Genomic DNA, 17,069 nt, shown 5'->3' on the forward strand with positions numbered 1-17,069 from the left:
ACCCACAGCTGATCCTGAAGTAGATGGATCTGAGGGAAAGGACCTTACCCCTTTCCTGGTGTCTTTAGACACTGTCATTGTTGTTACCCTCCAAAATTCTTCCCTAAATTAATTTTTAACTGGCCTGGAGAAGGGTTTATGAGTCAAATAACCCCAGAAAAAAGTATTTTGGGCAGTATGGTGGAACATGAGGAAAACCCAATAGCTGAGAGCAGTAATAAATGCACCACCTATGATCAGGCACAGAGAACATGCAACGTGTGCTAAACAGTCATCACATACAAGTTTAATTCTCACATTAAGCCAGGAGTTCCCTGAACTATAGAGCCCTAATTTCCTACCAGTTTACATCCTGTATCCATGCCCAACACTGCAGCTCCTTTCTGCTCTGTGATTCTCTAAGAAACTACAACACAGCAGTGTATCAACCAACACACAGCAAAGCTCAATTCTGGCCCTTACAGGAGGGGATGGTGATTGGCATTAAAACGAATTTTGCTCTCTCAGGAGTCCCAAGACGTGAGTGTCCCTGTGTTTCCATCCAGCACTGAGGCAGTAACCTGAGTGTGTCCAGGCAGACTGCATGATTCCATGCAGTGGCTCAGAGGGCAGATTTAGACAAGATGTCCTTGTTGGCTGAGGATGTCTGTCCCTCTACCTACCCTCCCTTCACTCCTCCCTGCACCCCTCCCTGAGGTCTGCTGTCCTTCCTCCCCATGTGTTTCTCATCCACCTGGTTATGTCCATACCCCTGCTCTGCAGTTATAATTCCTCGGGATGGCCTTTCAAGGCACTCAGAGCTCAGGTTGACACTGAGAGCCATGGGTGGGGACATGAGCTTACTGGGAGCAAAGGCAGAGGTGAAGGGAGGCCCTGGCAAGCAGCATAAGGCACTTTGAGGACAAGAAGCTTTTCATGCACAGATAAAAAGAATCACAGGGGAAAGTTGAAACCAGCCATCTACAAAGCTTTCCTGTCTCTTTCCCATGAGCCTAGCTTGTTTCTTTTAAATGGGGTCTCTGACCAGCAATTCTTTCCTTACCTAAGACTTTGCAGCAAGGCAGGGATTTGTCTCCCTACAAGCAGTGTCACTACCAAAGCTGCCTCCCAGCACCTCCTGGTCCTGGGGCATCACACCACTCCTGTCTCTTGTTTCACCCACAGTGCTCCAAAGATCAACACACAGGAATGAGGCAACCTCTGGCCACAAGCACAGCAGACATACTCAGCTCTGCCTTCCATAACACTGTTGCTCCAAGCCCCATCAACTTCCAGGGATGAGGAAGCCATGCCAGTGCCTCACCACTCTCACAGGGAAGAATTTCTTCTTTAAATGCAATCTAAATCTACACTCTCACATTTTAAAGCCATTGTCCCTCACATTGGCACTGGTAAGGGACTCTCTTCATCTTTCTTATAAGCCCCAATCAAGTATGGAAGGGCTGTAATGAGGTCTCCCTGAGCCTTCTCTTCTTCAGGCTGCACAACCCCAGCTCTCTCAGCCTGTCTCCAGAGCAAAGGTGCTCCAGCCCCTGAGCATCTTTGTGGCTCTTCTCCAGATTCGCTCCAACAGGTCCATGTATCTCACGCAACACCAAAGCAGTGGGGCAGAATCACCTCCCGACCTCCTGGCCACGCTGCGTTTGATGCAGCCCAGGTTACAACTGGCTTTTTTCCGGGCTGAAAGTGCACACTGACACACCATTATTTGCGCACCAGTGGACCCAGGTCATTCCCTGCAGGGTGCGGACACTCGCCCTGGCGGCTGCTCCTCACCTGCTACTCTGAGGAGCTGGAGGGGCAGGGGGGCATAAGCCTGAAAAAGTGACAGAAGGGAGATTTTATTGCTCATCGAGGCTTGCAGAGCCGAGCCCTGCCTCCCTCACCAGGACAAGCACGGGCAGGCAGAAGGGCTGCGCCGTCAGAGGAGGGTGGGTGATGCTCCCTGCGATCCACAGCGCGCCAGCCCCAGCCCGAACTGCCGCTGAGGAGGTCCCACAGAGCATCAGGATCCCTCACCCCTCGTCTCCCAGAGCAGAAACCCTTCCGCGGCCAAGGGGATCCCCCTCCCGCGGCCAAGGGGATCCCTCTCCCGCAGCACAGAACACCGCCCCACGCCGCCCACTTGGCACCGGGACCCCACCCCGCGAACTACATTTCCCAGAGGGGCTTGCGCCCGTGCGGCGGAAGAGGCGGGCTGGGTGGCTTTCCCGTTCCGATTGGCTGGCTGCGGGCTGTCCGAGCGGCCATTGGGTGGGCTAGGCGGTCACGTGATGAGGCGAGAGGCACGGCGGTTCACGTGGGCCAGCGCGGCAGCGGAGCCGGAGCAGGACCGGGCTCGGGACCGGGTGGTCGGACCGGGCTCAGGCCGGGGCTGCGGGGGCAGCGGGCCCGCCAGCCTGCACCATGCTGGCGGCGCGGGGCGGGTGGCGGGCCCTGCGGCGCTGCGCCTCTCTGCCGCGGGCGGCGCGGCTGCGGGTCGCCGAGGCGCTGCGGGCGCGGGAGCCCGCGGAGGCCGTCACGGTGCAGGTGTGTGTCCGGCCGTGCTTGCCCGTGGCCCAGACCAGAGCCCCAGCCCTGCGGGGAGGGCTCGGAGTGGCGCGCCCCGCCGTCTCTGCCTCAAGGAGGGAAAGCTGGGAGCTCCGCGGGGCGCTTTGCTGAGCCCCCGGGTGTCCTTTGTGGTGTGCAGAGCCCGCTGTGTGTCCCAGCAAAGCTGTGGAGTTACTTGGCACGTGGCTGGGAAAGGTCATCCTTGTAATGGGTTGTACGTGCTCTCTGCGGTGTTGGCTTTATCGCCTGTTCTGTTTGGGGGAGCAAACCATTGTGCTGTTGTTTTCAAAGCTTTTTCCTATGTCTTGTAGGACTTTGTACATGCGGGTTTATAGTGGGGTCAGTAGATCCATCGATATTCATGAGACACTGCCGTTCGTGTCTGGCTCCTGTTGTCAACCAAGTTAGACTGGGATAAGTGGACTTTTTTAGCAGTGGAGCTCTTTCCCTTAGCATAGGATTATGTGTTCCCCAGATTTCTGCTGTTCCCAGCTGGCAGAGCAGTGATTGCCCACACACAGTGCCTCAATACAAGGCCCTTGGCCAGAGCTGTGCAATTGTCAGTATTTCTGAATGAATTTGTAGAGGAACAGGGGTACTTGGTAACAGTTTTAAACAAAATTGAAAGAGGGTAACTTTAGATTTATAAGAAAAAAGTTCCATACTGTGAGTGTGGTAAGATTCAGATTGCCTAGAGAAGATGCAGGTGCCCCATGCCTGGAAGTGTCCAAGGTCAGGTTGCATGGGGCTTGGAACATCATGGTCTCATGGAAGGCATCCCTCCCCATGGCAGGGGGGTTGGAACTAGATGGTATTTAAGGTCTCTTTCAACCGAAGCCTTTTTGTGATTCTGCTGACCCAAAAACAAGTCTGTTGCACACTGGTATTCCTACACGTGCATAGGTGAAGCTTAATAGGGTAGGAATAAACTCATCCAGTATAGGTTCTTTTCAGCTGTAGTTTTATGAATAATGCAATCTGGAATAAACTGATGGTAAAATTAGTAGTAGTACCTCTTCCCCTGTTCCCCACCACCCAGGCCCTTGCTTCTTTGTTGCTCTTCCCCTGTGCTGGCAAAACGTGGAGTTATTTTGGTTTAAACTGGGTTAGGAAACTGGTCTGATTTAAATCCAGTCTTGTTATGGCCAGGTTGTTGGAATGTAAAATTTGATCTGAGTCAGGATTGTCACTTCTACTGCTCATTGATTCTGGTGAGGTGTGATGTTGCCAAAATTTTTGTGCCACAGCCTCTGCTGCTCCAATGCAAGTCTGTGGGTATGTTCTTATTTCCCGTTGCAGCGTGCAAGACTTCTCTCTTTATTTATCAGAACCCAGAACAGCCTGATGAGGTGGGGGAAAAAAGCTCTTGAGAATGTTTCTTTGTTCAGTGGCTTTGTGTGTTTTGTTAAGGAGCGCTTATGAGGAAGGAAACTAAGAAAAACATCTGCCGTTATACTTTAAATGTGCATCAAGTATAACATACATGGTGTGTTCTGGGGATTTACTGGAATACATGGGATAAGCACAACAGCTTCAGGCATGCTATTGTATGAAATACCTTTTAAACACCTGTTGCTTTAGCCATACAAATTGAGGATGCCCAAATCATCTTGTTTCTTGCATTAGTTCTTCAGGTGGAACACTGCAGAGGTGGTTTACCCTGTCTGAATCACTAGGTTCATGGCTTTAAAATCTTCCAAAGTTCTTATATGCAGTTGTCCTCTCCGTTACGCAAACCTGTGTAATGCTTTGCCTGTATTAGTAGTCATGCTGTAGTTTTAAGAATGCTTTACTTCTGGTGCTGCTTAGTTCTTGAAGTTGGCTCAGTCTAGATGACAGAAGTAGATGGATTTGCAGTGGTTTGGTGTAAAATCTCTAAAGCACATGCACAGTTTAAAGTCATTTGGACTACCTGGGCTCTTCCAGTTAAGTAAAAGACAAACTGGTTGGAAAAGAGGCATTTTGGTTGTTTCATCAGCACTGGTGTTAGTTGTTCACTACAGTATTGTTATAAGATGAGCTGGAAGCTCCCCAAAGTTTTAAGGGCAGCTTTGTCTCAACTCTTCTGAGCTGGGGAGGAAGTAAGGGAGTTACTTTGGATGCTCTTACTATTGCTTGGGGCCCTGGTACTGACTTACTATTTCCCTTAAAAAGAAATTAAAATTTATCTCTCATTAAAAACCTCAAATTAAGACATTAGCCTGAGATGTACATGGTCAATTCTACTGTTTTGCTGTTACAAAGAACTTCTGTGTTATTCTGTTAATTCTTTCAGTTAAACTGAACAGGATACTTCTAAATTTTTTCTTAATATTTTTTTAATAGGGATAGTGTAAGAGTCTTGATTTTGAGGTGTAAGGAGAAACATCCAAGGCATTAATTTTTATTTTGGTTTTGCATTAGTATGTGGTCTTTGACATGAGTCTGTCAGCTACATCATTGTTTGAGTAGTCCAACAGTTTAGGGCATGTAAACAACTAGTGAATAAATTTCAGTAGGAACCTTTACAGATGCTACAGGATGAAAATTTGGTAATAAACACCATCAAAATTCTTGAGTGTGTTATCATGAAGAACTATGCGTTACCAGTCTCTCCTGTTTCAGTAAGAAATGTTTGCAAAAGACTCCACTAATAAGAATATATACCTCACTAAAATGCTCTTTATCTTAAGAGTGCTTTGCTGCTTTCTGTATTCTCAGCTCCCCAAAGGTACAGGTACTTCCTAGTTGTTCCTGCTATACTCAGGAGGAGAGGCAGACCTCAGGAGGTTGTCTCTGCCTCAGGGTTTTTTTCTCTCTGCTTTGAAGTCAGAAAAAAACCTGACACTGACTTTTTTTACTCTTTTTTACTTTATTTTTTTTTTGTACCTAAAGAAACACTTACTTTAATTTCAATAAGAAACTGAAATAGGCTTGAAGTGGCATGTCCACCTTAGGTGGAAGAAGAGCACGACTACACAGTGTCCATGTCAAGAAATAACAGATCTCTTTTACCTCTAGGGCTGGGTCCGTTCTGTGCGATCCCAGAAGGAAGTTTTGTTCCTGCACATAAATGATGGGAGTTCTCTGGAACACCTCCAGGTGGTTGCTGATCCCAGCCTGGAAAATAGGTTGGTCCATTTGAAATAGCTGGAGAAATGCATGTTGAGCAGTGCTTAGAGGGATCTGCTCAGGCGTCCTTTCCTGTGCCAGGTACTCACCAGCAGCTGGGACCTGAGCACAGGAAAGGCACTACAGCAGTCTGGGGTCTCTGGATGTACTTTTAGGATGGAGAGTGTCAGACTATTCTGTCTTCTCTTAGCTGAAGCCTTGTGGTTCTGTTGATTAATCCTGTGAGATTAATTTGTACCTCTTTTTCTTAATAGTGTAGGTATTCTTGACTGCTGTTGGAATTGCCTGGAAATGACACAAGGTAGTCAGGGATATCTGTCCCCCATGTTTTGGAGGGTGCTGTAACAACTTTTGAGAGCTAGCTCAGTAGGCACACCCCCTGGACAGGCATGACTGTTCTAGTATAATAAAATGATGCACTTGTTTTACAGCTTAATTTTATTCGTTACTGGGCTAGGGTTGGGAGTTTTGGAAAGATCCAGGAACCTTTTGTGTGTAACTTGAGTTTTTAAAAGATTTTTTTAATTACCTTTTCTTCTATGGGCCTGGTTTGTCCCCACCAAGAGCCCCTTCAGATAAAAACCTGCCTCTTCTCCCCTCACTTGTCCAACAGTCTACCCTGTCTAAATTCTTCTATATTGTCGTGAATCTATTCACATTCCCACTTACACATTTAATAATTTTTCATTTCATCAGTTAAGCCCTATGGCTATAGCATCTCTTGTGATCTCAAGTGATCCAGCTAAACTAACAGGAATCTCACTTCTGAATGTAATTGACTTTGTATCAGCACTTAGTTAAGCTCTTGTTTTTTCTTAATTTCTTAGAGACCTGACTTTTGGAAGTGCAGTGGAAGTGCAAGGGAAGCTGGTCAAAAGTCCTCATAAGATGCAAAACATGGAGCTGCAAGCTGAAACCATCCGTGTGGTGGGACCTTGTGATATTTGGGTATGTCACTGCAGTAGGAGTGGTAGGACTGCTGGAAATCAGTTTTTAAAGGTTGAAGTATCCAGCAAAGCATGCTTCAAACTGTATTTTCTGTAAGCCTCAATGGTTCTGCAGGCTTTGATTTGTCAGTGGTGTCTGCAGGGTACATCAAAGGAGAAACATGGGACCACTTTGAGAACTCTTCTCTGGGGCACAGCTGTTTCTGCATGGAAAAGGGTGCACATGCTGTCAGCTAAGAGTTTGTTTTTGTCCCACCTTGAAGCACTTGCCAGTGCCAGGTGGTGTACTTGTTAAGTCTGGCTGGGATATGAATTGGAGAAATAGTGGGACTGGCAAGATGCTCCTGGTTGTGCAGGTGGAAGAACCGTATCTGCCACAGGCAGTCAGAACCAGGCTGCTGTTGCAGCAGTGAGATGAACAGCTGGGTTTCAGGGGAGCTCAGAATCCAAAAGGTGGAGCATTTCAGAGTGCTAATACCTTCTCTTGTGTTCATGGCTCTTGTTCTGCCATAAGCATTATAAAATCCACAAAATAACCAGAAAAGATAGGCAAAAGCATCTAGTTCTTACCTGCTCTATGAAGATGATTGACTTTCAGTAGACTTTAGTAGAGATGCCATTCTCTGAATAGCAATAAAACTGTACTGACTCCCAATTTCTCATCCTCTATTTTCTTTCCTTCTTGTTATCAGTCATTTCCCCTGAAAATGAAGGAGAGGCACCCGCTGGAGTATGTCCGACAGTTCCCTCACCTGAGATGCAGGAGCAACACACTGGGTTCCCTCCTGAGAATCCGCAGTGAAGCCACTGCAGCCATCCACTCCTTCTTCCAGGTATTCCCTTCTGCACTGAGCCTTATGCATAAAATGCTCCCTCAGATGGGCTTCACGGGAGCAGATTGGGAGGGAAGGAGCATGACCTCTTGACTGCGGGATATGGATTTTGGACATGATGGTTTCCTTCCAGGCCTGAGCCTGGCTGGATCTTGGCCAAACTGTTGCTTATGGTCAGGTTAGCACGTCTGGGACCTTGTCATGGTCTTTCCACCCATTCCCTGTTATTTTATCCCTTTCACTGAGTTACAATGTAATTGCCTGCAACTGTGTGGTCTGTGGAACACTGCATAATATGGGGTTGTTTAACCCATCCTCAGCAGTGACCTTGGACAGAAGCCTCCTCCCACATGGAAAAATCTGTGGTGCAGGAACACAGACAAACTGACTCAGAGCTTCATATATTCCCAGTTCTTTCTATTACTGCGGTACAAGTCTGTGTGGATGCTGTTAGCTGAGGTTGGGAGGCTCCTGTTTTGATGCATTTCAAACTGATGGGTGGGAGCCACCTGCGTTTTCTGAATGTGGAGGGCATGGTACAGGCTTTGTGCAGGCAAGGTGGGCAGTGAAGTAACTGATGCCAGATGTCACAGCAGAGACCTTGTGATTCTTTGTGTCACTAGGTAAAGAAAGCGGCAGTCCCGTGGTGTAAAGGAGAGCACTCGGGACTCCAAATCCCAAGGTCCTGAGTTCCAGTCTCAGTGGGACCGTCCCCTGGCAGTTCAATGCCTCCCTGCCATCCCATCCCATCACATCTCGGATGCTCAGCAGGGTCAGCCCCGGTTAGTACCGGGTGCTGTGACAGTCCCAAGGACTTCCCTGGCACTGTCCAAGCTCACTCGGCCGTGGCAAATGGACCTCAGGAGTTAAACGGTGGGGCCAGTTCTGTGCACGCTGAGCCTCACCTAAAACATCCACTGCGCAGGCTGGAAGGGCACACCCACCTGGGGGGAGCCCTGCCCAAATCTTCGTTCGCCAAGTCTGGCCATACATATATACAAAAGGCAGGGGCAGGTAAAGAAAGGTAGCAAGTCCTCCAGCACACCTGAGCCATTAACTGAAATAAATAATTGTTCATTGAAATAAACGTTTTAGTAAAGGTAAGCTGTCTTTAGTTTGAGTAAAAACATGTGCAGAGCATTCTGATTACAAAATTCATATATAGTAATTGGTGTGGCTCAAGGAACAGGTTAGAATTGTTGAGATTGAATTTCTGGTTCCAAGTATGCTGGTCTTTGTCACCTGAAGTGCCAAAGAAGGCTTGCTTGCTCCAGGAGTTATCTCTATGAAACTGCATGGTATTTGAACGACTTTTGTGATCTTTTTTTTGTTTTGGTTTGGGTTTTTAAGGGCCTAATAGAAATCCATCAGGTAAAGCTGCTGGTTTCAGGGTTGTGCCTGCTCCGAAGGCAGAAGCCAACCCTCGGGCATCAGTCTGTGCTGGTGTCTAACCACTAGATGGCATTGCTTTACAAGGATTTGTACTTCCAAACCTGGACACAGAAGGCAGCCGAGATACAAAAACCATCTTATTTGAACTTTGTTTCTCCACATCAACTCTTGCTCAGGCTCTGACATACCTTCCTGTTTAAAATGCTCAAGTGCAGAGCTGTATTAAAAATTAGAATCAAAAATTATCATCAAGTTAGCAGCGGCAGCTACACTAAAGTTATTTTTAAAGGGATAAGGAATATTTAGTCCCAGACCTGGTATTTGCAAATGCTTATGTCAGAACTCTCCTTGCACCAGAAGTGTGTGTGGTTTGCTCTGTTTCTGATGGAATCAATGGAAAAAATCTAAAATTGTCCTGCATCGTTCCAAGAATATAGCAATTTCCAATTTGGCAATTTCAGAATACACCATAAGTATAAATTATAATTGGTGCATTTTCACTCTGCAAAGCTCTAAGGAGATTAATGGTGGAAGAAAATAAGTGGAGCTTTTTGAATACACACTCAAAATTATTGTCTCATTCTGTAACTTTAAAAACTTCTGGGTTTTAGCCTATTCATTTCCAGGAATGAATGACTAATGCCATGTGCCATGGGTTTGGATGTTGAAAGCTAGAACATAATTTTTAAATCTTCTGCATGTTGTGGTCCATGTGTGATACAAACATTGTTCCTAGGCAGAGTAAGATAGTTTCAATGTGAGTGGCAGCTTCCACTTTGCACATTAACTTCGAGGTTTGTTGGAGCCAGAAAACTGACTTGAAGTATTTAGAAGCTTTTATAAGGGGAACTGTCCAAGAGGTTTTTATGTGATTCTCTTATTTCAGATCTATGTAGTTTGCATTCCTTTCCAAAGCATTTAGGGGGTATTCTGTGTGAAATGTACTTCTTTACAGCAACTGTATGAGTAATTTAGTCAATTTTTCACAATCTCATGTAGAGCTGGGAGACCACATAACCAGCAGGTCTCTGAATGTGCAGGGGACTGTGTCAGAGACCTGCATCTTGTATTGGTAGACTGAAGCTACCTTTTCCAGCTACAGCAAGTAGTTCTGACTCTAAAACTTCCTTCTGTGCAAGAACTGTGTCTTAGTGAGGAGCTCCTGCCAGGCACTTGGCAAGCCAGGGTCTTTGCACCTGTATCCAGAGTAGCCTAGAACTGACTGCAGAGACTTTGCTCCCACTTGGTTGTGTTATTGTACTTCTAGAAAATGCATTACATGTCCATAGGAACTCTTTGGTTCAAATTAATTTTAGTTTGATTCTCAGAGTGGGCAGAAGATACTGCTCCAGTCTTCCTAGCCTCTTAACTGGCTGGTGATAAGGACCAGGACCTCTCATGTGACTGGTGGCTGACTGATGTGCATTATTCTGATAAAAGCTGTGAAGCTAAGCTTTTAGAAACATTTGTTTTCTTAAGTTTTTTATCAGTGTTTCGTGTAAGTACACAGTGAGTTCTGTTACATCATGGCCTGTATAATGGTAATGCTGGCACACCCTGATTTTAAGAGGGTTCCCTTTGTGCTAGACATTACAGTGATGCAAGAGAAAACAAATCCTTTGCTCACAGGTGAAATTTGCTACTTCCAGGTTCTTTTTGGCTGGACACAGATAGGTGTGACTTCAGTGTTCCACCAGTGACCTCCATGGTGAGACTAAGTTAGAAAGGTGATGCTTAGTAGAGTTCCATTCCTAGTTTCATATCTAACATGTTGCATGTGCTTGTCTGAGGCCTGCTTGATGTATCCATGCACTGAATATGGGTTGAAACTGTTTTAAAAGCCTATGACTGCATTGCAGAGAAATCCAGGGAACAGGGACCCTTCATTCAGCCTGCCTGATTTCAGAGGAAACTGCTGGATCTATGGAATATTACATGAATATGTAATTCTGTAGGTACCTAGAACATGACCAAGCGAGGGTATACCCTGGCTCTTAAAATCTGAATGACTTCAGTATCTCAGAAGATGCAAGGTGAGACTGACATTTTAATGATGGTTGGGTGTTTTTAAGGTGTCTCACCCATCCAGTGTGTGATATTTGTCATCCAACACACTTGATCATTTCTCATAGTGGAGAACACTAAGAGTGTCCTCTGCCTAACCACTGTCTTCCAAAAAGCTGGAAGAAACCAAGTGTTGATGGTGTGGCTGAATTTGATTGAAACTGCCCAAAAATATAAAAATGCTGGAGGAAGTGGAAAGAAAGGGGAACAGTGCGAAGATGGGCCATTGCAAAAGAACCATAGTAATGGCACAAATATTTGGTTGTGGAACCTGGAGGAAAATGCACAGGTAGTGAACATGGATTTGTAAATCATGCTAGCATTTAGTTAGTCATCTGTTCATGTAAGGCAGACGCTGCCTAAAAGACTATGTATGTTGTCCTGGTCGGGGGCTAATAGCTGAGTTACGGTGTGTGCTGGTTGATGTCATTCTTGAGGCTGACATTTGATATTTTTAGTTAGTTAACTTTAGTATTTTGTATGTTCCAGGATAATGGCTACATGCATATTCATACCCCCATAATTACATCCAATGATTGTGAAGGTGCTGGGGAACTCTTTCAAATTGAGGTAAGTTAGGTTGTATGAAGTTTGTTTTGATTTTTCTTTTTGCTTGCAAATCAATTCTTGAGTTATTCAAGGTTAGAGGAAATATTTATCTTTACAACCCCTTTTATGTACTTAGGTGATTATTTTTTTCTAATGTAGCAATCTTTAGCTTCAGCTAATAATTTAGACAGAGTTAAACAGATTGATTATTACCTTTTTTATGTTACTGCTATTTTGTGCATTAATCAGCACCTTTTGTACTGATGAGGTTTGTCTATCCCTGGTGCTGTGGAAAAGTTTACAAAGAAAAACAGAGGGAGGCAGGACATCTTAGTAAACAGAATGATGACCATAAGAGCCCAAGAGATGGGATGGGTCATTCAGAACAAACTACTACACCAAAATACTTCTTAGCTTTAAAACAAACAATATAATTCACCATGAGATAATACTTCAAAATGTCAGCAATATCTAAAATTCCTTTTCACCTGTGTATATACACGTTCCTCCCTACCAGCTACTCCTATTCTATGTTAGAATTCTCCCCCAATGTTGCCAAGCCTCTCCATCCACCAAAATACTGCCACTATCTATGGTTATGTGAAGTGCTTCACATCATGGATCAGAACCTTCTATGAAACTGAAACACAGCCATAACCACTAAGATCTTCCCCACAGATTTCTGATGATTCCTAACCCCCACATCCATGAATCATAAGGAATTCTATCTGCCATTTATACTTCTATATTTGAAATTCACTCCTCTGTCACAAACACTGGCATTCATTCCCGCTTAGGCTTATTGGCTCCAGCTTTGCAGGTGAATCATCTATAAGCAAAAGAAAAATTGTCAAGGTAGCAGTTACTTGCTATGGGATTGTGTCTCCCACTCACTGCACAGCATCAATACAAAAAGCTTCTGTCTACTGGTTCTTCAGGATCTCGGGGTCTAACCTGTGCTACTAGTGATTCCCTTCCAGACCAGTACATGTGGCTCAGTGTTTTGCTTGCTGCGACAATACACTTGATTAGCTAAACTAAATTGTTCCTCTTTAATTGAGATCCCTTAATGCTACCAGAGGTTCATTCCAGGCTGTTGCATGCAAATTAAGATGTGAAAACAAGTGACACTTAATGATGAAAACATTATGCAGTTTGCAGCTGTACTGTGTATTACGTCTTTGGTACAAATTGTATCCACTTGAAAGCTGTAGAGGATGCAGGACTACATCCTAGGTGGCTGGTAGTAACAGAAGCCCTGATGCAAGTGTTGAATGAGGTGCTAAATTGTGAGTCTGAAACTTGTATAAACTGAATCTTATCTAAATGCATGGTTCAAGGCAAATATTTTGCTCTCCCTCCAGTGGGATTGCTGAGGTGCAAATAATGCTCAGAGAAGTGTAGCTACAGCTGTGCTTGAAAGGTGTGGAGTAAGTGCCGAGTCAGATCCCACTAAATGGCCTGTGCCACAAAGGAAGGGCTTCAAAAACTCACTTGCTACTGAGAAGAGGAAAGTTCTCCGATTCCCTGTTTCTTTGAGTACCACTTCATTGTCTGTCCTTTCTTAGTTTTGTTTCTGCCAGGCCCTGTTCAGAATTGGTCCTGGCTAGTGGAGATCCCAGACCACCTTCTATCCTGCTGGGACCACTGCACTCCACTGGAGCACTAACTGTTTTTTGACAGTGAAAATGTGGGGAGTATTAAGCCTGCCTTGGGCCATGCATGTGAGGCTGTGAGACACAAAATAAGGGTGACAGAAGGGTGTCAGACATAATAATAAGGGTGTGGTATTTGCAGCAAAGCCCAGAATCTTTATGTACTTTTAACCAAGCCAACTATCCAAGACATTCCCTGTCTGCTATACTTGGTCACTTTTTAAACTAGCCTTTCATTTACTGCTTGCACAGGCAAAGGGAGAAAATAAATTCCTGTTCCTCTTATATCTGAGCAGGAGTCAAAAATGATGGTGATGAGAATCAGGGAAAGCAACCTGCAAATTAGATTTTTCAGTTTAAAAACTATTTAAATCCTGTTTCTTAACTTTTAAGAGCCATCTTCTAGTTGTGACCAGCACATAAATTGGTGTCCTATTGTTCCTGAATTTGTAGTAGTTACAGTACACCTGCTGTTAAGTGGTTGGAGTTTTTTCTGCCTTTGGGGTTTTTTTCTGTATCTCCCTTGGGCAGTGTATAAAACGGGTAATCTCACCAGTTTCGCTGACCTCCTGTGGGTGGAATTAGTTAAAAACTTAAGTTGAGTAGCCTTTAGGACCCAAGTAGAGGCTGCTTTTGAACCCACTGTGAACCATTGCATTCAAATATCTGTCTTCTCTGACTGGCACAGTTTTAGACCTCTGACTAATGTCTGATGGCTGCTCAGGCTTGTGCTTTCTTTGGAAATGAAAGAAAGTGAAGAGACTAGGAATCTGTTATTTACATGTGACTTGAAGAGATGGGGGAAAATGTATCTTGAGCTAGAAGGAGAATGCTTTTTGAAATATGGTCTTTGATTCCTAGACCTCTTAATCCTGTAGGATTTGTGTTTGTTTATATGTTCAGCTTCCTCATTATCTTTGTTTGGTTTTGGGTGGCTTTGGCTGGGAAGTTCTCATATTAGGATTTGGGTTAGTGGGAATCCATTCCCACTATGCTGGGCAAATCAGTTCAACTAAACATTTTTAAAATTAGGAATTGTAATGGTGAAAAGAGGGCAGTAAGCAGAGGACATTTTAAAAAGATAAATATATCACAAGATGGTAATAACTGCAGAGAAACCTTCTGCAGCTGAGAGCTTCTACACATGAAAAATGTAGGTTTGAGGAGAGACATGAGGAGAAACTGCCAGGAGTGTGAAGACAGCTTGGCAGACCCTAACCCACATGGAGGACATCAGCAACAGCAACTTGTGGAGTTTCTGCACTGTTGACAGTGTCAGCCTTTGGTGAAAGCCTGTAGGGGAGGAATCATCTTGTTTGTCCCGCCTTCTTTAAAGTAAATTTATTGAAAACACTGGGAGAGCTTTGAATATTGAAAGCTGGGGTTTAGTATAATCCAAAACAGGATGAGGTAATTCTTCAAACAGGGAGAATGCTGATCAGTAGGGTGAGACAGCCCTTCTTATTTTATTTGAATTTAATCTGATAAGTTCCTTTGTACCAGCAGTTTTAGCACCTCAGCATAGATGCTTTCCCTGCTTGTTTCTTTTTTTTTTCTTCTGAAATCTAAAATTCTTAGCAGCTTTGTGTGTTGCAAGAAACTTTACCTAGTACCCTTCTGGGGCTGCATCCTAGGAAATCTGCCTTTCTTTTGTCCTTGTGACCCAGCTGCATGTCTGTTCCCTGCTATTTTCAGTAGCCTCCCACTCTGTCTGCAGTGTTGAAAACTCTCTCTTGCTCTCCCCTTTCTACTTTGCTCCCTGGAATGTTTTCTTTGTATGGCCATCCTCAGCTGCTGTGGAGAGTTGGAGGCTTCTCTATGCTTTGTAAGAGTCTGTCTGGCCCAGGACACTCCAGCTGGTACGATGAGGGTCTCCACCACCACTCTCCCTTTTGCACAGCTGCAGCCTGTGAGTTACAAAGCACCACAGCTGTATCAGCATTCATAGCTCTTTAAGGTAGATCTCACATGTGGCTTTTGTTGCTTGTGGCCTTATTCCCTCCTGGGGACCTCTCTCTATGTGTAAAGAGTGTTTCACTTTGTTGGCTTCAGCAATATGAGCTCTGCATGCGGCTTGTCTTTTCCCGCACACATACCTGATTGCTCCTGGATGGTGTTTGATTGAACCCAGAGTCTGGATGAGGCTGTTTTGTTACCTGAAAGGATACTTAACTGTAAACCTGAAGAATCACTCAGATATAGTTCTTCTTTAAAATGCATCTGGAGAGTGTATGGTATTTGGCTTTTGGGGGTTTTTTTGCCCCCCACTCACAGGAGTAAATGTCAAAGTTTCCAGAAGATCGTGCCTGTGCCTACTGTGGCACCAGAAATATTTGCCTGCTGCTGAAGATGCAGAAACTTAATCCTACCATCCACTGGTACTGCTGAAAAATAGCCTTGTCAGCACCAAAGAAGTCTGGGATCTGCTGAGGAGAATCACAGTTAAATACAACAGTATTAGTGTCCCAGGTGTTTTCCCTTTTAAAGATGTGTCACAGTCTGGGAGACAGCCAGTCCCTGGGAGACTAGGACTTTAGACACTGTGCTCAGCAGGGATCAGGGTAACCTGGAACTGAGCTGAGGGAGGGCTTGCCTTTTAATTTTATAGCGTTCCCAGTTTCTGCCCATTTCTATCTGGTTCATCTCTGCTTGTAATTCCAGGTGGAATTTTGTCTCAGGCTGGTTCTGTCTCAGCAGAACCAGCTGCTATTGCTCAGTGCAAGTCAGCTGATCAGAATTAGGACTGAAATTGCAAAGAGGACTTCTTGGAAGTTGTCTAAGGGTTAGGAATTGTCTAAAACAGAAAATCCTGTCATGTTTATAATGGGCTGTCACAGAGGGCAAATCTGGATTAAAGATGTGGTGCTATGAAGCTTCAGTAGTGTGGTGGTGTGGACCTGGGGTAGAGCTGCAGCAGTGATTTTTCTGAGCTTTTCAAGTCTCTGATCCCTTCATGCATTTGGCTTGCATAGAGTGAAACACAGAATCAAATGGTTTGCACTCTCCTGAAGCTAATTGCCTCAAGTAGATGTTAATACAAGACTCACATCAAAGTGAATAATTTTAAATTAAATCATTAGACATTTGAGGAGATGGAGAACAAAACAGGTACTAAATCCAGTTGTTCTTGTATTTAGAATGAGAGTAAAAACCCTTTGAAGTTGACGTCAAATACCAGTATGTCTATAGCACGTTTATTCTGAGACACCAAGATGTTTTATACAAGAATTTCCCCTCCCTCTTCCTCCATTGTAATTTGAGTAGTTTTCAGTTAGGGAATGGAGAGATCTTGAAAGCAAATCCATAATTCCCCTCCTAATCTCTTATCAACTCAGTATTTTGTGGTTGGGAAGAGGGAGAAGGGTCCATCTAATTGAAATAAAGGCACCACACTGTTGTTGCTTTATTTTGCTAGTCATGGACATGAAAACCAATCTTACCCAGTGTCAGCAGTGAAAGGATAGTGTCACCTACTATTAATTATTTGTCTTGTCCTAGTGGCTGTGGTTGTATATAATAACAAAGCCAGCTTGATCTAAAAGGCTGAGCATGAATCTGGAGCACAGGCACTTGAAAACATGAGCCTGTGCCTGAATATGTAAAGTAGAGGAACCACTTCCATTGAATTAGTTGAAATTTGTACATGTGAAATGTACAGCTACTAATTATGGATTATCCCCTTGCTGAAGGGGTCCCTTCTGAACGAAGAGGGAGGCATTTAATTTTTCCTACATAGCAAATGGATTGACTTTTGCAGCTCACAACTCTGCTAGTATCAAGTATTGTATCTAAAATGAGGAAGTGGGCAGCTGTGGAGAGGCGAGTGGTGATGGGGGAGTAAAATTTTATCTAAATATTGCTGTGTTCACTCTTCACCTTCTGTCAAAAGCCATCCAGGACCTGCTCACAATGCAGATGTGCATCTCGGGATCTCTCCGTGGCCTCTCAAACTGGCTGCAGGTTTTCAG

General features: G+C 44.5%; 1 protein-coding gene across 4 annotated transcripts in view; it reads left to right on the forward strand.

Annotated features, from left to right (window-relative positions):
• The first annotated feature begins 2,294 nt into the window (after window positions 1-2,294).
• Window positions 2,295-17,069, forward strand: part of NARS2 (asparaginyl-tRNA synthetase 2, mitochondrial) — a 52,512-nt gene continuing 37,737 nt past the window's right edge. For all 4 annotated transcript variants that reach the window (XM_071556849.1, XM_071556870.1, XM_071556841.1 and 1 more), the window contains exons 1-5: window positions 2,295-2,529; window positions 5,551-5,660; window positions 6,489-6,609; window positions 7,301-7,441; window positions 11,387-11,467. In XM_071556849.1, the coding sequence (XP_071412950.1) occupies window positions 2,407-2,529; window positions 5,551-5,660; window positions 6,489-6,609; window positions 7,301-7,441; window positions 11,387-11,467 (576 nt within the window). In that variant the 5' untranslated portion in view covers window positions 2,295-2,406. The remainder of the gene's footprint in view (window positions 2,530-5,550; window positions 5,661-6,488; window positions 6,610-7,300; window positions 7,442-11,386; window positions 11,468-17,069) is intronic.

The sequence above is a fragment of the Pithys albifrons genome, chromosome 1 (assembly GCF_047495875.1).
Source record: "Pithys albifrons albifrons isolate INPA30051 chromosome 1, PitAlb_v1, whole genome shotgun sequence".
Taxonomy (NCBI): Eukaryota; Metazoa; Chordata; class Aves; order Passeriformes; family Thamnophilidae; genus Pithys; species Pithys albifrons.